Source organism: Lampetra planeri, chromosome 3 (genome assembly GCF_965212315.1).
Source record: "Lampetra planeri chromosome 3, kcLamPlan1.2.h2, whole genome shotgun sequence".
In the NCBI taxonomy this organism is placed as follows: Eukaryota; Metazoa; Chordata; class Hyperoartia; order Petromyzontiformes; family Petromyzontidae; genus Lampetra; species Lampetra planeri.
In genome coordinates, this window is record NC_136109.1 from 2116018 (window position 1) to 2138911 (window position 22894).

At 46.6% G+C, this 22894-nt stretch overlaps 1 protein-coding gene across 3 annotated transcripts; it reads right to left on the reverse strand.

Moving 5' to 3' along the window:
- Positions 1-1641: 1641 nt before the first annotated feature.
- On the reverse strand, positions 1642-21707 carry SASS6 (SAS-6 centriolar assembly protein). 3 transcript variants are annotated; one of them, XM_078618888.1, is made up of 17 exons: positions 21544-21707; positions 17696-17756; positions 16461-16540; positions 14334-14438; positions 13675-13846; positions 12618-12695; positions 12005-12124; positions 9533-9724; positions 9070-9264; positions 7773-7862; positions 7298-7477; positions 6654-6735; positions 5444-5586; positions 5097-5150; positions 4824-4942; positions 4337-4413; positions 1642-3834 (listed from the first exon to the last, which is right to left on the reverse strand). In XM_078618888.1, exons 1-17 carry the CDS (start codon positions 21627-21629, stop codon positions 3707-3709), a joined length of 1962 nt encoding a protein of 653 aa, XP_078475014.1. In that variant the 5' UTR covers positions 21630-21707; the 3' UTR covers positions 1642-3706. The 3 variants fall into 3 exon arrangements, 2 of the variants coding, with proteins under 2 accessions (XP_078475014.1, XP_078475007.1); XM_078618881.1 differs by lacking the exon at positions 21544-21707 and having other exon boundaries at positions 17696-19100; XR_013588746.1 differs by lacking the exons at positions 4824-4942; positions 21544-21707 and having other exon boundaries at positions 3766-3834; positions 17696-19106.
- Positions 21708-22894: the final 1187 nt, after the last annotated feature.

Consider the following 22894-nt stretch of genomic DNA (forward strand, 5'->3'; position numbering starts at 1 on the left):
GTAGGTCTACAATCTTGTCCCTGACATCCTTGGAGAGCTCTTTGGTCTTGGCCATGGTGGAGAGTTTGGAATCTGATTGATGGATTTCTTCTGTGAACAGGTGTCTTTTATACAGGTAACAATTCTGAGATTAGGAGCACTCCCTTTAAGACTGTGCTCCTATTCTCGGCTCGTTACCTGTATAAAAGACACCTGGGAGCCAGAAATCTTTGAGAGGGGGTCAAATACTTAATTCTCTCATTAAAATGCCAATCAATTTATAACATTTTTGACATGCGTTTTTCTGGATTTTTTTGTTGTTATTCTGTCTCTCACTGTTCAAATAAACCTACCATTAAAATTATAGACTGATCATTTCTTTGTCAGTGGGCAAACGTACAAAATCACTGTAAATAGCTCAGTGAGCCTTACCTGGTAAAATAAAAATTTAAATAAAAAAAGGTTGTCCAATATTAAAAATATAAGCCGACAGTCTTTCAACCAGGGTAGAGCCGTTAATGTCTGTTTTGACCGATGTACTTTGCATAAGGGCGTAATCATATTCATAGCCGACACTTAAATAATTTAATTTGCAGTTGTCACGTGAGAGCTCACGAACATTTTCATTCGTATTTCTTTCATTTAACCAGGGTAGAGCCGTTAATGTACACAATGACATTTAAATGAAAATCGTCTATGCTTTTTAGTCAAATTAAATCCCATTAAAATACGTAGGAAAAACCAAACTATTTACAGAAAAACGAATGTCCACAGACTCTAATAGAGATATCGAAATGCTTTTTGGTCCATTATGTTCTACGCGCATTTATTTTGCATTATAGCCTATGGGCATTCTGTTTTCTGTCATTTGTTTTAGTCTTTCTAGAAATAATATTGTTCGATGCCATTTAACTCGTTGCTTCAGTGTAAAATAAATTAAAACATAAATATTTACCTGTCAAAGAAGACGCATACACGTTCCGGAAGACCGATCTTCAAGAATTATCATCCAACCTTTAAGCCTACTTATCCTCCCAATGCAACAGCACTACGCCTGTAAGTTTCACTGTAACTATGGGTTTCCCCGATCTCCATTGCAACACAGGTAATAAACCTCACATATCCATGTGCTCTCGCCTTGTTCAAAGAAACGCGAAGACCTGCCTTACATTGAACACGATCAGCTGCTTTACAAACACACGCCACGCCAGCCACATGGCAACACCACGCCTTAAAAGCATTTATGGCTTTAAAATAAATACGCAGACAATGTCTCTTGCCCATGTGTCTATGCATAAAACAAACCAATTCTTTGTTACACAACTCATTGGCGACACGGCCGCCTGGGAGTGCATAATATTAGTCAGCACTCTTTCAACACAAACTCTGGACTGGCTTCGATATTTCAGTGCCCCATTAGCATTCAGGCTTTTTTGAACCAATGCTGAACTGCCAGATGTTTATCGGTAAAGACTCCGTTAGATGAAGGCGGCATTGGCTCGATTGTTTGGGTCGGCCCCATATAGTACTTTTTATGTGGATACCGGAAAGAGGCGTATTGTCTTCCGAGTTTTTTTGCGATATATTAATTATTCTTCATGGCACTCATTACAGATTTCATAGTTTTACTGTTTTTGAAACATTCAGCCAGGGTTACTTTAGTTTTCATAAGTCAGTTGTGCTTTATTATTAAAACGATACACTTTTATATTGACAAAAAAATATTTTCAAAATAAAGCAGTTACAAGCCAAGTGATATTCCATACAGCACACAAGTCGACACCAATTGCCAGGAGACAATACTATTTTGCTTAATTCCTTCAGCTACAGCTACCAACTTTGAAAAATGCAAGAAAGCTCAGAACTGAAGCCTAATAATGGATAAATGTGGAGGCGTAATCTTATTTGAAGGATGGCAGCGGGTGAAATGTGCAGGGTTTTTGTAAAAAAAAAAAGTAGAACGGCTTGTGCATTCATTACACAAGCGGTACAATTACATGGTGAAAAACATGGACACAACGAGGGCGAGATGCTCATGTACACTTAGTTTTTTTTGTTATTGTGCATGATGGAGGCAATACAGCACACAGGTTAATGACAGATTTTGGGGCAGCCAAATTGAGTGTGCCCTACTCTGGTACATGTGGGTATTCTCAGGCTATACCAGCTTTCTTAAAATAAAAAGTGTTCGGATATAAAGTCTAAACACCAGAAAGCTAACAAGTGGAATATTAAAAAGTCTTGCGTCTCTCTTGGGTAAATATTTAAAACCTTAGTACAGTATTGTTAAAATGCCTACAGTGCATCTCAAAGATGTGATCTTTAAATAAATCACACATACGTATAGTCGTGAACATTTTTTATACTATGTATAACTTGCCAGGTAGCTCAGTGGTAGAGCTGTTCGCAATTGGAAGCTTGCGAGTGGAAATCCAGGTTGGTGGTTGACTTCGCGCATCTTCCCTCCGTTGTCTATAAAATGAGTACCACTCTTTGGGGACAGCAACAGTGGTTGTCAGATGGAATCTCTTTTGCCATAGGAGTGTGGAACTTCCACAGCTTGCTCAGGACTGGAAACAGGAGTTGCGCACCGCCTCTGCTCACGCGAGGAGGAATTTACTACCTTTTAGGCTTTATAATCATTACACCGTATAAATTCTGATAGTAGTGTACTTTCATCTTCTTGGTTCTTTCGGTAAAGTCACGTAGAAGGGAAGTAATAAAATAATAAAAATAAAACATAATAAAATAATTCTCACGACGTTTCGGCTACAACGCAAGCAGCCGTCTTCAGGTGAAGAATGAGACACTACCAAGCTAGGAGCTTATATATAAGCTGGGTTGGAGGTGGAAGAGCGCCTTAACAAAAAGAATGTGCATATGAAGAATGCACATTTTTTATTTTGTTTAATTTTTATTATTTTATTACTTCCCTTCTACGTGATTTTACCGAAAGAACCAAGAAGATGAATCCCAGTAGTGTACTTTGTATAAATTATGTTTAATTATAAATGCAGGCAAAATAATCGCGCCTAGAATTGTGGACATCATGAATAGTGGTGCAAGGATGGCTATGTAGTTATGGGATATACTGTATCTGCCAGGTATTTAACATAAAACAAAACCCGTCAACGAATCATCCACTCACAATTTAAGCAACGCACCACCCTCTTCCGCTACCGGAATTCTCAATCCCAGGAAGGTTCGTGTCTCCTTGTTTCAACCAGTACTGCTCAGATTTTCACCAAGCTAAGGATGTACACAAAGTCAGCATTGGGCAATTTTACCTTGAGTGTTTTAAAAAATAACTTGTCCAATCCAACAATTTTTGTTTGTGCACTGTTTGATTTATTCTGCAACATGGTTTTTGTTGTCATTTCTATTTGGTTGTTTTTGCTCTGCTGTATTTTTTATGTAATTCTTTTCATCAGTCACTCTTGAGTTATCGCCTGATAAAACAAAATAAACCTACAACTTGAAAACCCGACACTTGCTCTTTCCTCAGGCATTCCTTTCCTTCACGGACGTCTCACTCCGGGCGACCAATAAACAACCACCAACTGGCAGAGCCAACTGAAAACAAAAACCGGAAAAATTCTCCCAGCAACACATTAGTGTCCGATAGAGACGACGATTCTCCAACTTGTGGAATGGATGGAGTGAGCGAGCCAACACAGCACCCAGTTGCGAGATTGTGCATCAATTATGTGTCAGTGGCACAGAGATGTCAGGATGCTGACTGTTGCAAATGTAGCTGTTGCTGCTGCTGGGTGGTGGTAGCTGCTGCTGGGAAATAGGAAGACAAAGGTGGAGGAGGTCCTGGTTTCGGAGCCATTGGACGGGTCATGGCCAAACCTGCACAACAAAGGGAAAGATGACATGAGAAGTTCAAAAGGTTTACCTTGGTGAAGGGCCAGAGGGAGAAAAGGATCTTTGTAAAGAATATAAGTTTAATTCCCATATGAGTCTCTCCACATAGCACGGTTGGCTACGATTAGCATGGTTGGCTAGATACAGTACGAAAGAAATGCAACAATTTCAGCAACATTGATTTGACAAACTCTGGACCGATTTTGACATTTAGTGTCTCATAAGCAGTCAGGTTTTCTTGAAGGAATTGTGAACTATATAGGCAAAGGCCCTCACTGTCGTAAATGGGTGTCCCAGTCTGAAGCAAAACCGTACAATACATGACAATATAATCATTGAGTGTCATTGTGGACAATATAACAAAATAAATGGGCAATACGCATCCTTCCCATAATTGTCTCACTGTATAAAATGTGTTTAAAAAATTGCTTTAATGTGGAGAGAGATATGAAAAAATAAAGATGGGTAAATAGAGGAGGACACCCACCAGTCACCCCCCGCACAGGAATAGAACCGTCACGTCGTTGTAGATACTTGGCATCGAGGCCGACTGGGTCACTCAGGCTTAGCAGTGGAGAGAGAAAATGGGACAAGGGGGAGTGAGAACATAGGGAATGAGGATAAACAATTCATCATCTGGACTTTTACCTGTCTCTACATTCATAAACTAGTGCAATAACCACCCTAATAACATTAAATGTTTCTGTCCCTTAATTTTACTTCAAATGGTTTTCTAGTTATTTGTCTGAGTCAACATTCGTTACAGGAAATGTGTTTGATTTAATATTAATTTATATTTTGTCGTCTATTTCTAATTGGTTGATTTTGCTCAGATTTCTATTGGGCTGATTTTTTGCTGAATACATTTATTTCATGATTGTACATTATTTTATGTTATTGTCTTTATAATTTCGGTTCCTCAGACTGACTTTTCAATTTAATGACTGGTTGGCTGGATGGGGGTAATGTCTCACTTTCGGCTAGGGAAGGCAGAAAGGGGGGCCGTCGTTGTGAGAGGGAGTACCCCCCCACTGCCTCCGTGAGAAGGCGCCTCCAACAGTGGTGTGCTTGTGGTGACCATCTGGGCGCCAGGCTGCACACACAGCAAGTATCACCATTACTTTCAATAATAGCATCACAGCCCTACTAGTTGTATCAATATAACTACTACCATCACTGACAGGACCAACATCGTGCTGGAGGAGTCATTAGCACAGTTGGTTCACGCTGCAGCAGGCAGTATTTACCCTGTGTTTGACGGTGAAGTTCCGCATTTGGAAGCCTGTGAGTGGAGACCCCATCTTTATAAAAAGACACATTCACAAAGGAAGAAAATTAGTTGGAGGTTGGAACAAGCACCCATCAGACATACTAATTAATACCATAATATAATGAACACGTTCTGCCCAAACAAACATCAAACACACCCTTCGCCAGAGGATTTTGACAGTGAAATAAAAACCAGGTGTTTGTGGAAGTCTGTTGCATTTTGTATAAGCCAGGACCTCAGCAGTGCCAGCTCAGCTCAAGAGTCTCCCAGCCACACGACCACCTCTTGACATGGTTGATTTTACGTCATGTGTTTTTGTCTCACCGAAGTGGCCGGGGGCTGAGCTGGGTGGCATGGGCGGTACACCAGGGCAGTGTCGTCGTCTCTCTGCCGCTCCCTGGCCCCAGCCCGTCCCCCCACGCCAGTGCTCTGGTTCTCATTGAGCTGCTTGTTGAGCCATGAAATCACTGCCGGGGGACACAGGGCATGAATCTCAGCAGGAACAAATAAAAAGATCCCCCATAAAGCCTTAAGACTCTTGAGGCAAGTGCTGTTAGCGAGCACTTATGAAGGCTGGGACAGTACATGAGGCAGATGGCCAAAACCACACCCGGCTGCCTTTTACTCAAAAGAAGCGATGTTGACACATTGCACCAGGTAGTCATTTGAGGCTGAGTTGAACTAGGGGAGCCCAGGATCTGCTCCAGATAATCGTCACTGGTGTTGAACATGAGTCAGAATCGAACTAGGGTCGCTGGGTTCATAGCAGAGCACGCTAACCGCGACACGACTGCAAACACACGCACCCGATCAATGTATAATGTGATACGAAGCACACATGCATATGCGCTTGTGTGATTTTGTGCAAGTGTGTGTTAGAGATGCTCACGAGCAGAGCACTGGGTGGTTTCAATGGAGCAAGGTGCACAGTGGGTAGCATAGTTGATGCATCTGCCAGTCACCTCAGTCAGTCAACCCATAACACCTGGGTCCGTCTCATGACCTGCCAGCAAGCCTTTAATCCTTCATGTAATCACGTCAAAATGCCCCAGCCTGACACAAGTGCTGTGGTGATGTCACTGCCACTTAGTGAACGGTGGCTGTTGTATTAAGGCGTGGTTAATTGCATGTGAGTAAATGGTGTGTGCGTTAGTCCAGCTCCCACTTGTGGGGAGCGGTAGTATAGCGGTTAGCACGCTGAGCTGCAAACCCGGGGACCAAAGTTCGATTCCTGCTCTCGGCTATCAACAGTGACGATTATCTGAATCTATCCTGGGCTTCCCCTAAGTCGACTCAGCCTTAAATTAGTATCTGGTATGGTGTGTAAACATCAGTACTGGGGCGTGGTGCTGGCCACCCAACCGCCTCGTGTGCCGTGCTGGCCTTCATTAGGTGCTTGCTAGCAGCACTTGCCCAAAAAGTCTGTTAAGGCGATACGGGGGGGGGTCTTGTTTTATATATAAACTCGTGTGCGAGGGTTTTACATGACAGGCGACAGCGTGTTTCTTTGGTATGTCTGGGGCACTCTCCTCACCATTCTCGTTGGTTTTCAGTAGCTGTTTACTTTCCTCCAACTTCTCCACTGTCGCCTCTAACTGCTCGCTCAGTTTTGCAGCCTAATCACAAGCGCACATGCACACACACGAACAGGGGTAACAACAACAATCACACAATCACGGAAGAGGTTGTCAACAACATATCATCCCCATCGACCCTCAGCACAAACATCCATCAGCTCATGAGCATCTATCTCCCTCGTGCTGCCCTAATGGCGATGCCTCATGTGCTACCTTGATAATATCCTAGTGTCAAGCCATTGTCGCCCACTCATATGCCAAGACTCCCCATTGTAAGGCCCCCCTTGATCCTGCAGTGCCTAAAAATTTCCCAACTACTGCCACCACCCTGTGCCACTCATTGCTCAGGGCTATGCTCAACTGGCTCAATGGTAACAGCAATGCCCAATCCATTGTGCTTCTTATTCCACTTGCTTATGGCAGAATGAATAGCAACTTAATAAAACATTTAAAACCACGTGATGGCTTGAGGTGAGAGCTGCATGAGTTGTTGCTGCATTCCTGCTGAATGTAGTTGATTCACAATGTGCCCTACACTTTGGTCAGCATCCCTCCATGCCCCCCACTCCCACAAAACCACCCACCCGCCCCACGGTTGCACCTGCTCCTCTTTGTTGCACAGCGCGATACGCAGCTCAGCGGTTTCCTGACGCTCGCGCTGGAGGCCGGCATCACGCTCCGCCAACAGCTTCTCCTGCTGTGTGGTGACGGCGTTCTTGAGGCGCACTTTGCCCGCCTGGGCCTTCAGTTCGGCCTGTAGACGCTTGATGATGTCATTTGCCTGGGGGAAGGAGTGAGCAGTGAGCGAACAAGTGGGCAAATGAGTGAGTGATTGAATGAGTGGGTGTGTGAACGGATGAGTGAGTGAGCGAGTGAGTGAGTGAATAGGGAGCGCATGGGATGTGACGTCGTCATAGACTGCAACATGACGCGCATTAGCTGGCTTGTCAACTGTTTTTATCATTGTATTTCTACACAAATTACATATCAACCCTTTTACAGAGCAATGTGGGCAGATCGGGTGAACATTTTTTGGATAAGGGAGGGGAAACAGAAGCAGAGGGTCAGGAAGGTACCTTGAGCAGCTCCTCGGAGAGCGATTTGATGGTTGTCTCAAGCTTTCCCCCCTGCGCCTGCTTCTCATCCAAACTCTCCTCCAGCTTTTTCTGAGCATGACACAACAACGTGTTTAGTACAAATAACCTTCCCTCTGTCTATCGAGTGAGAGGCTTGTTACACAAAACATTGAGGGCTCCTCTGGAACAAGTTGCTATATCATGGATACTTACCCTTGCTATAGAAATATGTAATTCCCACCATTAGCTCAGGGCTGATTGTGGAAATGTTCATCTGGGCAGATATTTTTTTCAGCAAATCATTTTGAATATTTAAAAGGAAATGTCAGTAGAAAGGACCCACTCACACTTTTATACTCGCACATTCACTAGAGGACAATGGGAGAACATATAGGCATACCTCTTATAGTGCTGCCTCCTATAACGCTATTTCCTTCAACGCTTTGGCCTGGATGAAAATTCCTGTGCGGATCAGCCCATATATGGAATAAAGTAGATGTGTTTTTGCCCATATGTGGTCTTGCGGAACCTAAATCGGTGTCTATTGTAAATTCTGTCGATCCGAAAGCCACGCTAGAGTATCCATTCATCGAGTGTTAATCACTGCATCGATTAATTGGTGATCCATGGATCTAGTAATCCCATTGGTTAGTCCTGTATAGCTTCCCGCAGAACCTGTTTACGGTAGATGGTAGTTAATCTTAAGCAAGCTCTGATAGAATGCACTGGCGAGTACAGAACTTATTGTATTTTTTTCATGTAATCATGAAAAGTTTTTATTTTAATTGATAGAATGCTTTAATATATCATGTATACAGTATTCTTTGGGTCTTTCGGTAAAGTTACGTAGATAGGTTCAAAGAAAATAACAAAAAAAGAGAGGAAAGCTGCTGAGGCAAAACAGTCTGCCTCAGCAGCTTTGCTCTCTTTTTTCCTCCTGATGACGAACGCTTGTGTTGCAATAGAAACGTCGTAGTTTTTTGCATTTTTTTTTTAACCTATCTACGTGACTTTACCGAAATACCCAAAGAATACAGTATCATTAAGGTTATTACCGATACTGTATTACCCTCATATCGGTCATAGGTAAAAAATAGCAGACAGAAACATCTCCATTTGAACAATGTTATAATGACCTCCCATAGTGCTCAGTTTACCAAGAGCGCATCCTGAGCGCTATAGGAGGTATGCCTGTACAACCAAATTCCACGCAGAAAGGCGCCCGAGTCGGGAATTGAATCCAAGACATCTTGCTGCACCACCCTGCCGTGTATAGGTAAAGTGGGTGAGACGCCACCTGCTGCTGCCGCGTGGTGTCGAGCGCTTGCCCCATGCGTTGCACCAGCTGCTCTTTGTCTCTCGCCTCCTGCTCGAGTGAGCTCACACGCGAGCGCAGGGCCGCCAACGCTGCATCGGCGTCACGACGCTCAGACTCACGTGCGCCAGACTCACGGCGCAGCGACGCTGCCTCCTGCTGAACGCGAGCACTCTCCTGCATCGGCGATAATAAGGAAAATGGGACAGCGTCGTCATTGTCACGGCTGCAACCAACAACACGTGGGTGAGGGTCTGGGCTGTGACTAGAGACTCCGACAAGTGTGGTTTCCAAGTTTCAAACGTATTTTAATTAAAACAGGTAAGAACTCAAGAGACCAGGATAGCCTCATTTGCAAGCGTGACCCCCGAGTCACCAAAATGACAATGTGTCACGAAAGGTCCACTTATCAACCCCATGTCCCCCATGCCCTTCCCGTGTTCACCTCCTCGAGGGCACCGATCCTGGTGCGTGCATCCCTGAGCGCCGTGTCAGCTGCTCGGTGCCGCTCGACAGCGTCCCGTGCAGAGGCCTCAGCCTGCGACGTCCGCTGCTGCAGCTGCGAGCGTAAGCGCCGCTGCTCGGCTTCCAGTTCGCGCCGCTCCTCCTCGTGCCGGCGCCGGCCCTCCTCCTCCACCTAGCAATGAGAGGTGGTGGAGGTGGGGGTGCCAGTTCAGTTACTTGGTTACTCAAGACATTGGATGAGCGGGTGGGCAGAAGCAAGGAGATAGGCAGGGAGGTAGACACATGCAGAGGCATACAGGCATATGGGCAAAATATAAAGATGTAGAGAATCCACCAGACGAAGATTGAGAGTCGGCACTTTTCTTTATTCTGTGCAGGCCCACGCCGCACGCGTCCACCCTCCTCCGTTCCTCTCCAAGAAGCGTCCCGATCTCCCGCTTTTCCCAGTGACGTTACCTCTCACCCCCTTTCCTCGTGACATTATCCTGACACTGTACCCTTGGATCACGTGAGTGTTTCTACCCTTGGATCAAGTATTAGCACTACAACAACAACAACCGCCATTCGCCACTAAGTGGCGGCGACGTCACCACGACGCTTGTGCCAGGCCAAGTGCACCTTGAGGCCACGTGAAGTGTCGAACGCCCGCTGGCAGGAGGTCACGGGGCAGACCCAGCAGGTGCCATGGGTCGACTGACCGAGATGACCGAGATGACTGGCTGATGCACCACCTGTGCCCCCTACTGTACCAACTCGCGGTGCTTTAGCCACCCGGCGCTCCGCTCGTTGTTGTGAGCATCGCTCCTCCGCCCTCCGTTGTTGTTGGAGGGCGACTGCCTCCAAATGCCCAGTAGCGTCCTTCACGAGCCTCCTCCACTGAGGCCGATCTTGACACCGCTGGTACCAGTCATCGGCAAGTCCACTCAGCTCCACGTCCTCCTGTACCACATCACTCCATCTCTTCTCTAGCCCGTGCCGCGCCCGTTTAGCCCCCTCAATACGGCCGAACAAAAGCTGTTTAGGCATGCGGTAGCTGGGCATGCGGGCTACATGACCCAGCCAACGCAGCCTTGCCTGCCGGAGGAGCTCACCGATGGGACTTTGCCCAGATCTTTCAAGGATGTGTGAGCTCCTCACACAATCCAGCCTGGTTAAACCCAGGATGGATCGTAGGCAGGCCAGCCTAAATGTTTCCAACCGATGAAGATGCTCCATTAGGGGGGTCCACGTTTCGCAAGCATAGAGAAGGGAGGGAATGACCGTGGCCGAGAAGACCTGCAGCTTCGTGCGGAGCAACAGACCAGGTAGCTTCCACACAGCGTTACGCAACCGATGAAAAGATATTGCCGCTCGACTGATTCGGAGTGAGATCTCTGCTGATAAACTGGAGCCGGTCATAAGCACACTGCCCAGGTATGGGAAACTCTCCACCCTCTCCACAACTGCCCCATCACCGATTGGGAGTTGTGGGAGTGGAGTGTCCGATGGTACAAAATACCCAGGCAGGTGTTTAGTTTTGGTGGGGCTGATGGTAAGGCCCCACCTCTTAGTGGCACGCTTCAGTCTCAGCAGCAGCGTCTCCTCTTCTGAATGAGCAGCTATTACCAAATCATCGGCATACATAACGTGGTTGACCAATAGGGAGCCATCCCTTGATCGCACCCGGGCGTCGATCAGCCTCCCATTATATCTGTACCAAATGGAAATTCCCCCAATACAGCTATTGAAGGCTTCACGAACTACGCAGTCGAAATAGATGTTAAATAATGTGGGAGCCAGAGGACATCCCTGTCGCACCCCAAGGTGTACAGGGAAAGGCTCAGACTCCCGGCCACGTAGTTTTACCCGGGCCCGCTCACCATCATGAAGGTCCTTAATGATCGTGACCAGAGGGTCAGGGACTCCGAAATCACGAAGAACAACCCAGAGCCCAGGCCTACTGATGGTATCATAGGCCTTGACCAGGTCAATAAAGCAGAGATGTAGGTCTTGTTGGAATTCCCTACACCTCTGCTGTAGCAGACAGACAGAAAATATGGCATCTGTACAGAACCGCCCTTTCCTGAAACCGCATTGGGGTTCCGCAAGCCTCTCCTCAGCGTGCCTAGCAAGGCGATGTTGAATAATCCTTGCCAGGACCTTTCCCGGCACACTGAGGAGTGAGATGCCCCTGTAGTTGTTGCAGTCTGTGCGGTCCCCCTTCTTAAAAAGGGGGACCACCAGGGCATCCTTCCAATCCTGCGGTACCCGTCCAGCGGTCCAGACTGTTGTTATGATGTCATATAGGGCAGTCTGTGCACAAGCGCCACCCTCCCTCAGCATTTCGCTTGGGAGATCATCTCTGCCCGGTGCCTTTCCTGGTCTCAGACTCCGGATCGCCTTCAGTACTACACAGGCAGAGGCAGGAACATGGGTAGAGGCAAGGGGATGTAGGGTGCTGCCCGGGACTTACCTGCTGGAATTTGTCTCTCTGTGTGGCAATCTCGCGTCCATGCTGCGAGGAGATCTCGCTCATTTGGCTCGACCACTCAGCTCGCACGCGTTCCAGCTCACGGCTCCGCTCTGCCAGGGTCTGTGTGCACAGTGACATACAAAAACAACCGCCATTTTTCCATTAAGTTGCAGTGATGTCAACACAGCACTTGTGCCAGGCTTGGTGTACTTTGAGGCCACGTCAAGTGTCAAAGCTTCGCTGACAGGGGTCATGGGGCAGACACAGGTGTCATGTGTTGATTAACTTGGATGACTAGCGGATGTACCACCTGTGCTTCCCACTGTGCCACTTTGTTTTAGCTACTCGGTGCTCCGCTCGTTGCGGGTTGAAACATTTCTTACAAATAAAACTAGAATTACACGTAGAAACATTGTCCTCTTCTTCGAAAACTTTGCAGGAAACTCCTGATAAAGTCCTAATAATATAATCAGTGAGACAATTATGAGTAACAAACGTGAATAGCCAATACATGAAAACGCAAATATTTGTTGTTCGAAATAGCATAATAAACACATTGGCAAGCAACTATTTATTGAAAGGCAATATACCCTCACACACACACAGAACTCACTTGCTGGGCATAGGCGAGTCTCTTTGTTAGGTCCTCTTCGGTTTTCTGTAACCTGGTCTCCAGCGCAGCATTCTCATTCTTAACAATAAATAATTAAAACTTTTAAAAGGCAACAAAGCACGTTAAAATCATTATTCTTACAATGTTTCACTGGCAAACACATAGTTGAAACATCTTATTTACAAGGGTGTCTAATAAACGTAATTGCGAGTATATACCAATACTTACAACAAAAACCCACTATTATCAGACTGCTGGGGCACGTGCTGTTCGTGAGCACCTATTAAGACTAGCACAGCACACGAGGGGGTGGTGTGGCCAGACAACACTTGGCCACCTTTGTATCCCCATTGCTGATGTTCACACACCACACCAGGTACTCATTTAAGGCTGAGTCAACCTCGGGAAGGTTAAAAAACGATTCACAAATTCGTCACCGATGTGGGTTGAGGTGGAATCAAACTCGGGTTGGACAAAACTGCCTACTTGTCACAAAGTCCGTTACGTAGTGTGCCAACCACTACACTATAACTCCCAATGTACACATATACACTCTCACTTGCTCAAATAGACCCACATCCTCACCTACACTCATAAACAAAAGCCAATATCTCCCATGTAGCTTACACACTGTTCGGGCAAGTGCTGTTAGCAAACACTTATGAAGCCCAACACGGTAGAAGGGGGTGCCATGTCGGTGAACTATACGTCATTTGACCTAGCATGTAAACACACTTTACAGTGCTTTACCAACTGGTAAAAAAAAACACTGACGCTCACTAAGTGGATGTACCGATGCAGTTTGTAAAACCACCACAAAGCGCTGTATCAACTGGTAAAGAAATCACTGAAGCTTGCTCAGTGGATGTACCTATCCAGCTTAAAACCACCAGGGTGCTTTATCTCCGACAAAGAGTGCTGTATATACTGTATGTACAAATACACTAAGGTTCTCTCAATGGACATACCCACTTGGCTTATAAAACCACCAAGCGGCCTGGCTGTAGCAATGGGGCTTGGCCAGTGAAAGGGTTTGCCCAGCTTGCAGACAACTCACCTTGAGGCTGCGCAGGCAGGAAGCCAGGTACTTTTTAAGATCGCCGTCGGAGGCCGAGAGCAGACGTAGAGAGAGGTGCGTCAAGTGCTTGAAAGGGTTCGTCTCCACCACTGAGAGGCAGGCAGTGCTGCCACGGTCTGCTGCACCTGGGCATTGCAGCTGCAGAAGGAACCTGTGTGAATGTGAACACACACATACGTGAACACACTGACTCAGACGCACGCACCTCCCAGAAAATCACAGCCACCAACCACTAGTGTCACGACCAGCCCCATTGCATTCACCACTGCTGCCTTCGTAATGTCACCAGCGTAGCACATCCACATGTACAACAACGGTTTGTCAACGCTTTCACAAGTACTACCACCAGCAGCAACACCATAACCAGCCTTGCTATATCCACCACTGCTGCTAGTGATTTGTCAGCACCACCCACTGGCATTACCACCACCATGCAGATTTCCTGGGTAAACATGCATACTAAAATAAAAAAGCCACCATTTACCATGACGATCACTGCCATCTCTACCACCATGAGCACCACTACCACGAGCTGTAGCATCGTTCAACACCACCACCACGTCACCATCAGTACCACCAGCAACATCATATACTACCACCACCCACCATCAACACAATATGCCATCATCACCACATACCGAGGCACATCTTTGTCCTGCTCCTGGATGCAGAGTTGCAGGAGGTCAATGAACTTCTGCGGGAAGGATGTGAAGTCCACGAGCAGACCCTGCTGGCTCTTTAGGCTTCACACATGCCCGCACGGATATACACATACACACAAAGCCCAGCATCACACCATGCAGCGGTTTGGAGGCACTTTTCTGTGAGAAGTCACCAAACTCATCTGTAGTACAACATTTTGCAGGCGAGGGTTAGTGGATCACATTTTGTGAAACTCACTTCTTTTCGATGGCAATATAACAGGTGGATTCATTTCCATCTGCACGGGGATTGAGTGTTACCCCCACTCACATGCATGGGTTTCCTCCAAGGCATATAAACATTACTTCATGGAGTTGGCCAAACATCCTAATATAGGACCACAGAGCTTGGATATTTATTGGCACTGGATCTGGTTGTCTTCTCACTTGTCTGTGGTTTCCAGAACCTCTGTGCAAAACACGTGCGAATTACAAATTCTATAAACCCCACACACGCAAAGAGAATAAAAATGCAGTATACTACACAGAAATGACGGCAACCCGCTTTTTGTCCTGCACGCTAATGGTCACCACGTCCTTTCTGTGCATGCCCAGGGACCAGCCAGTCAAATTTACTGTTGATGTCATTAGAGTTTGCATCCCTTTGTCAATCTATTGCTGGATGGAGGCCTTCCCATATTATATCGGTCATAGGGATTATTTGACCACACTTCACCACGAAATAAATTACTTAATTATGCTGCGCTGACAGTGGTACACAAGCACAACAAATAAAACATTACACTTTTCAACAACACTTCCTGAAAATAAATATATATACTCTTTCAAGCAGTATTGTTGACGAATGCATTGAGTTTTATTCTTATACTTCACCATGCTGGTCAGCCACAGCCGGGTGCAATGGATGCCTGCTCATGTAAAAACTGAGGAGTGAACTATGCATCACTGAGCAAAGTTGTGGTTGTGTGGGCAGGTTCATAAGGGCAAGGATTTGGGCTATTGGTGACCAGGCTGTCGCTTAGCAACTGCAGTGAGCTGCCAACACGCAATGGGCAAAAATACACACCAAAATAATAAAGCACACAGACTATTCCTACCCCACTTTTTGAACAACCTTGTTTCTTCCCTTAACATCGTAAATCTTCCTTCAAAAAATATCCTGAAGCAGAAGATTAGTGCTGGATACAACTGCATTTGAAAAGTATTATTCATTTTAATTATGATGTGCAATTTTGTCGAGAAACTGTATGATGGCTTCGTGTGGTCTGGGACTATTTTTGCTGTTCTATTGCTGCCTTGCCCAAGTTTGGGAATTGGTGTAATTATGTAATTTGAACTTATGTACTTTATCTAATTTATTTATTTTTAGTGATTTGCATACCTTTCCTATACTTTGCACTCCTATCGTTTTTTGTATTGTATCTTGTAAATTGTTGACCTACAACTACTGGACATCTGTGAAAAAGAGCTTCATATCTAATCGGAATTATCCAGGATAAATATAGATTCTGATTTTGGATTAAGTTTCAAGTTGATTTTGTTAAACCAGATGAAAACTCAAGAGACCAGGATAGTCTAATTTGCAAGATGAACCTGGATGACCAAAATTACCAAATAAATAAATAATATATATTTTACTTTTTTTGCACGCTTTTATGAAATGTACTAGTAATGGAAGAACTCCACGACTCCAGGAAGTGGCCCCGAAGCTTGCCATAACGTAAGGGACCGTGGCCAATAACAGCCAACGTCAGTTGACCGTGGACAATTAGACCCAAGCCGAAATATAACATATAAAAAATAATGTTTTAAAATATTTTTTTTCTTTTTTATGATAAAATATAGTATTGTCATCAGTATGACATAAGTATACCAAGTTTTCAGTTGATACCACATTGGGAAGTGGGTTAAAATTGAGTTACACGATTTGAGGATACAACAACGACAACAACAATACAGAGTGAGTTAAAAGAAATCGTGTAATAACATAGCATAAAATATCGCAATGAACAAATAGAGACCAGAGCAACAAACAGAGGATAGGGGTGAGGAGTTAAGGGATAGGGGTGAGGGATCGGGTGAGGAGAGTGTGTGGTGAGGTACCTCTGGAAGTCTTCATCTCCAAGATGGAGGCTATAGAGGAAGAAGGGGTCCGTGTCATCTGTTAGCCTCACTGTGAGATCCTGTGAGGGTGCAGGTCACAACCGCATCAGGTCACAAGCGATGCATGACACGAAATATTTCACATTTTTGTTAAACAGCATCCTCGATTTAAGCTGACAGATTCAGGGGAGACCTGGTGCACTGTAATTACAAAGGCAGTAAAATATTATGAATAAATTAAGTTTTTATGGAATAATCTCTTGTGCTAGGTGGCTCAATGGTAGATCAAGCAGCTTAAAACCAGAAAGTTATGAGTCCACAGCCTGGTTGGGGGTTGACTCAGCCCATCATCCCTCTGGGGTTAATAAAATGAGTTGCAATCCAGATAACTTGAGGACATTGCTTTGAGTTAACTATTTTACAAAGGGGATAACTTCAGGATTCAGAAATGGAGATACCCTCTTACATAGAAGATGCAAGGTCCCAAGGGGAGATATTACCTTACACAGAATATATTCTATTTTATAGGAGAAAACCATAGAGGGGGCAGATTCATAACACAGAGTATACCGTTTATTCGACAAGACCAGTGGTTCCCAAACTTTCTGAATTGACGGACAATATAAACCCTGAAATATGTTTAGCTGACCACCGTGCACCAATTAACTTGTTTCAAAATTATCACTCTGTCACTGTAAATGTTTAATGACAGGCCATCAAAACAGGCCTTTGTGGACCAGAGGGTGTTAAGTCACATTGGCCTAAAATATAAGGTACAGGCCTCCTATGCCAGGGTTTGTGGATTTGAGTCCCCCCTTGGGTAATTGTAACGTTCACTTGGCAGTTGCATTAGATGTCCTTGTCTGTTTACAAGCTAGTGTAATAATCACCCTTTTTCCATTTTAATGTTTCTATAACTTCATTTGACTATGGTTTTTCAAAGTAATTTGTCCACGAAGTTTTGTGGCAGAAAATGTATGCTCTGCTGATTTATATTTTGTTCTGATTTAATTAGGTTGTTTTTGGTCTGATTGTCACTTGCAAATTAGACTATCTAGATTGAAATCTCAACCTGTTAAACAAAATAAACTTAATCAGGATCTTTATTTAGACTGGAGGAATCCGAAGAGCTATTAAGCTCTTCTTCACAGATGTCCAGTAGGGGCTGGTCAGCATGTTACAGCAAACAGTACAAAAAAACGAACCACGATTCACAGTCCAGATCCCCTACCCACCTTCTTGATGATTGGGCTGGCAACGGACTGCAGCTCAACTGTTACTCTGATGTCTGTTCTCCTAAATCGCACATGCACCCATGTGAACATAAAGCAAATGACAGAAATGGACATGACAGAGCGAACGTTACACAATAGATATACACGATACACACAAAATGCAGGAGATAAAACAGACATTATCCACATGAAGTATAGTAAACTACGGCGGGAAACCACTTGACGGGTAGCACACTTTATTCACACTTGGGTTGTCACAATAACACGTGTTGACACTACAGCTAACGCTACACGTTCCACCTGACACGGGTGGTAACTACTGCTCACGCTACACGTTCCACCTGACACGGGTGGTAATTACTGCTCACGCTACACGTTCCACCTGACACGGGTGGTAACTACTGCTCACGCTACACGTTCCACCCGGCTACACACACACGGGCATTCCAGCCCCGTAGCATCCGGGGGAACCTCTAGGCCCACCCCAGCTTGGGTACGGATCACGACCACTGGGTCCCGTGGCCCGGTCCTCACACGGACGTCCGGCCCCCGGGTCCCAAGGTCCCGCCTCTGAGCCACACAGGGCCCCGGTCCTTACAAGGACAGCGGGACTAGGTGTCTCAGGGCCCTATCTCTTCCTCCTCCGTCTTCCGTCTTCACTGATCACCCACTTCTCGAGCGCCCGCGCGCACCGCCTTATATAACCCTCCGCTCCAAGGAGACGGAGCCTATGCGGACCGCGATGCGAGCACCCACCCTAACCGACCAATCATCACGCGCTGCCACACGATCCCTTCTTGTGCCAGCGCACATAACCAATCCCCACGCGCTGCCACACGATCCATCACTGTCAGCGCGCGTCACCAACACACAGCCAATCACCATCACATAACCCATGACCCCGCGCTGACCTACGATCCCTCACCGTCAGCGCGCGTCACCAACCCACAGCCAATCACCACGCGCTACCCCACGATCCTTACTACCAGCGCGTATCACCACTACACACACACAAAACATGAATCAACAACACGCGTGAACACACTTGTACAAATGATACACGTACATATCGACACAAGTGGACACACAATCAAAACCATAAATTAATTGCATGGGTGCACACATTCAACTTGTACTCCTTAAATACACAACCTGAAGGCGGCAGCTCCCCAGATTGTATTGAAGGTCGACAGCCATGACTGGGGGCAAAGCAGCACTCCTAAACCACTTGGACAACTTTGACTGTTAAATTTCGATTTAAAGCTTTCGTGACTGCAGGGATTCATCTTCTTGGTTCTTTCGGTAAAGTCACGTAGAAGGGAAGTAATAAAATAATAAAAATAAAACATAATAAAATAATTCTCACGTTTCGGCCACAACGCAAGCAGCCGTCCCCAGGTGAAACGCTGTCTCCACGACAGACCTGGTTTTCACCTGAGGATGGCTGCTTGCGTTGTGGCCGAAACGTGAGAATTATTTTATTATGTTTTATTTTTATAATTGTATTACTTCCCTTCTACGTGACTTTACCGAAAGAACCAAGAAGAACTTTGACTGTTCTTGAAAAGCAGTAAAAGCTTCCTTTGTTTACACGAGAAAATTAAGCAAACATATAATTGAACCTTTATTACACCATCATCAGCCAGACTCAATCCACTGCTAGACGAATGCCTCCCCTGGCTGTCGCCATCTCCACGGTCCTGCCAGGTGGTTCAGCGTTGGGTGTTGACTCAGCCCATTATCACTTTCGGGTCGATACAATTGATATTACTTCCAACAGAGGTTGCCCTATAGCTAGCTTTGACCCTGCCATCACACCTGGTTTAGACCTGTAAACAAATATTCTCCATCCAAAATGGTGCAGAATAATGGACCATCAGGAGTGGTTGTGGATCATGATTTGGTCGTAGGGCGTGATACAGCGGTGTCTGATGGGTGTTTTATTTGCACCGCTCACCGTCCACACGGTTGACGAGGTTACATTTGAACTTGAGACCCCTGTGATGAGAATCAATCAAATCTACACATGCCGGACGTGGGCCGTGAATGCAACACCAAACAGACAACAATGTTGTCTTACAAACGTAACAGTACTCTCATGCTGCCAATGATGGCAAGGTGCTCCTGAATCCCTTTCTCCTATTCAAGTCCAGGCTGAAGACGTTATACTCTTCTCCTCTGCATTTGACTAACTTCTTATTTAGATAAAATACATATGTTCAGTGTTTCTGTGCAGTCTTGAGATGCGGTCACATTTAGTTGTTATATAAATCAACGTAACATCATATAATCACAAACGGCCTCAGGTATATATTCAGAGATCCAAAGACTCGCAATCTTCTGCACTTAAATATAAACCATAACATATAAATCAGAAAATATATCAACTACAAAAATGACATCATCAATGGCATGTTAATATTAAGAACAAATGACGTAAACTTTTGCTAACATTATTATACTGTAATAACTATATCAGCCAAGAACGTATAGATGCGTCAGATACAGGCTGACATAATCACACTGATATTACAAAACAAACGAATGGCAATAACAATGGAGCCAAGACCAATAATTACTGCTAAATTTACCTCAGTTATTAGTAAGAAACTTGTCCTCTGCCTAATGAGTTTTCACAGTACAGTAATTTGCAGGTCATTTTGCAGCATTTGGTTGTTTGGACAATACCAATTACATAGTTTTTTAGATATTGGAGGAAACCGGATAATTTTGATCACACCCATGCAGAACAGGGGGAGATAAAATTTACTAAAAACCAGCCGCCATTCGTCACGAAGTGATGATGGTGACGTGACCACGGCGCCTGTGCCAGGCCAGGCGCACTTTGGGGCCACGGCAGGTGTCGAAGGCTAGCGAACAGGTCACCGGACAGACCCAAGGTGGCATGGGTTGACTAAGATGACAGGCACAGTACGTAACCAACTGTGCAACTCGGAGGTGCCGGGGGAGGAGAACTAAACGCAGGTAGATGCAACACCACCTGTGCCCCCTACTGTGACAATTTGCTGTATTTCATCCACCCGCCATTCGACTCGCTGTGAGGGTAGCCGGGTATCGGGTAAAGGAATTAAAACCCGTTTGCGACCTCTGGCGTCGCCCCCTTCCCCCCCTGTTGCTGCCTCCACCCGCCAAGCAGCAGCAGCTGCGTCCTTCACGAGCCTCCTCCTCCTCCACAGAGGCCGATCTTGGTACCGCTGGTACCGCTGGTACCGCTGGTACCGCTGGTACCGCTGGTACCGCTGGTACCGCTGGTACCGCTGGTACCGCTGGTACCGCTGGTACCGCTGGTACCGCTGGTACCGCTGGTACCGCTGGTACCGCTGGTACCGCTGGTACCGCTGGTACCGCTGGTACCGCTGGTACCGCTGGTACCGCTGGTACCGCTGGTACCGCTGGTACCGCTGGTACCGCTGGTACCGCTGGTACCGCTGGTGTCGGCAAGCCCACTCAGCTCCAAGTCTCGCAGGAGTAGAAAAGTGAGTGCCCAGCTGTTGCCGAGAAAATCCAAAGCTTTGTAATGAGCGACAGGCCAGGTAGCTTAAACGCAGAGTTACGCAGCCGATGCCAAACCAGACATCGGCAAGTTCACTCAGTTCCGTTTAATAAATCCCACCCGCATCGTGCACACCAGGGGGGGAGGGAACACACAACGATCGTCTTCTTGCTGAGATGCGCGAGTGTTGCCCTGCGCCACCGGCATGCCGCCCGTTTGTGCTTCGAAACGGTTGAAAATCGACTGTCGGTCATTCTTCCTCCTCCTTACCTGTCGGTCATTCTTCCCCCCTCCTCCTCCTTACCTGTCGGTCATTCTTCCTCCTTCTCCTTACCTGTCGTCGTAGTCCTTGGCCCTCAACAGGAGCGACACGGCGCTGCAAAACAGCCGCCGCTGCTGCTGCTGCTCCTGCGCCGCCATCGCCGCGTCTCGCGCTCAACTTTCCCGCCCCGCGCCGCCAGGAAGCCGCCGGCGGGGATCGAATCGGCAAGTAAAGAGGTCGGCGACTCCACCACACAACGTCGTGCTCGGAGGTGGGAATCTATCGATCCCGCTTGCCAGGGGGAATCGACTCGACTTTTTGATTACGTCGTCGTATGTCGTTTCATGGTGACAATTGTCTGCGACGTATTGCTCACGTCATGTAACGCACTGAGTGAACTTCGCGTTTTTCCGATCACTTTTCATGCCCACAATCGTCGCAGGTGTTGCACTGTACACATTTGTCGCCAATTCCCAAATAAACGCACTACGCTGCACTCGAATACATTCAACCATGTGTTGTATAGCTTGCAGTACTGGCCAGAGGCCATCACGTATCCATATATCGTATTGTACAGCGGAGTTACTGCATTGTATAACTGCGAGTTCTGGAGGACGAGTGGTGATGGTAGGGTTATGGGTGAGGTTTAGGGTTGAGTTAGGGCTTTTAAGGTTATGCTAGGGGTGAGGGGTTAGTGGTGTGGCGATAAGTCGCAATCTCGTGCATTTATGTGCACTACAGGTCGTCGTTCGGGTAGTCAATGGGTTCTGCATTGAGGCTGTGGGGGGGGCCGACATCCGCCTCCCCGCTCCCTGTGAGCGGTCGGGGCGCGACGTCCCCCCCCTCCGCTCCCCCCCTCCGCTCCCCCCGCTCCGCCCCCCCCTCCGCTCCCCCCCCTCCGCCCCCCCCTCCGCTCTCCCCCCCTCCGCCCCCCTCCGCCCCCCCCCCCTCCGCCCCCCCCTCCGCCCCCCCCCGCTCCCCCCCCCTCCGCTCCCCCTCCGCTCTCCCCCCTCCGCCCCCCCCCCCCTCCGCTCCCCCCCTCCACCCCCCCCTCCACTCCCCCCCCTCCACTCCCCTCCACTCCCCCCTCCACTCCCCCCAGAGGCGTAGCTAGGATATTTTGCGCCCGGGGACGAACTATAATATTGGCGCCCCCCCCTCCCCCCGTGTAATCACATTTTCCTATTACATCGAATAAGGAATAACAATTAAAATTTGTATTAAACATTGTATTTAAAGAAGCAAATTTATAGAAATTGTATTACATGGCTCACTCAGTCACTGTCGTAGACTGGTTGACATAGTCTACAAACGATTATTTTTTCTTGATTTCACTGTCGCAAACTGGTCAATCACGTAATCAAATTCAGTTTTTTCCAATGTTTCTCTTTCAACGCTAAGAAGAGCAAGATCGCTGAGACGA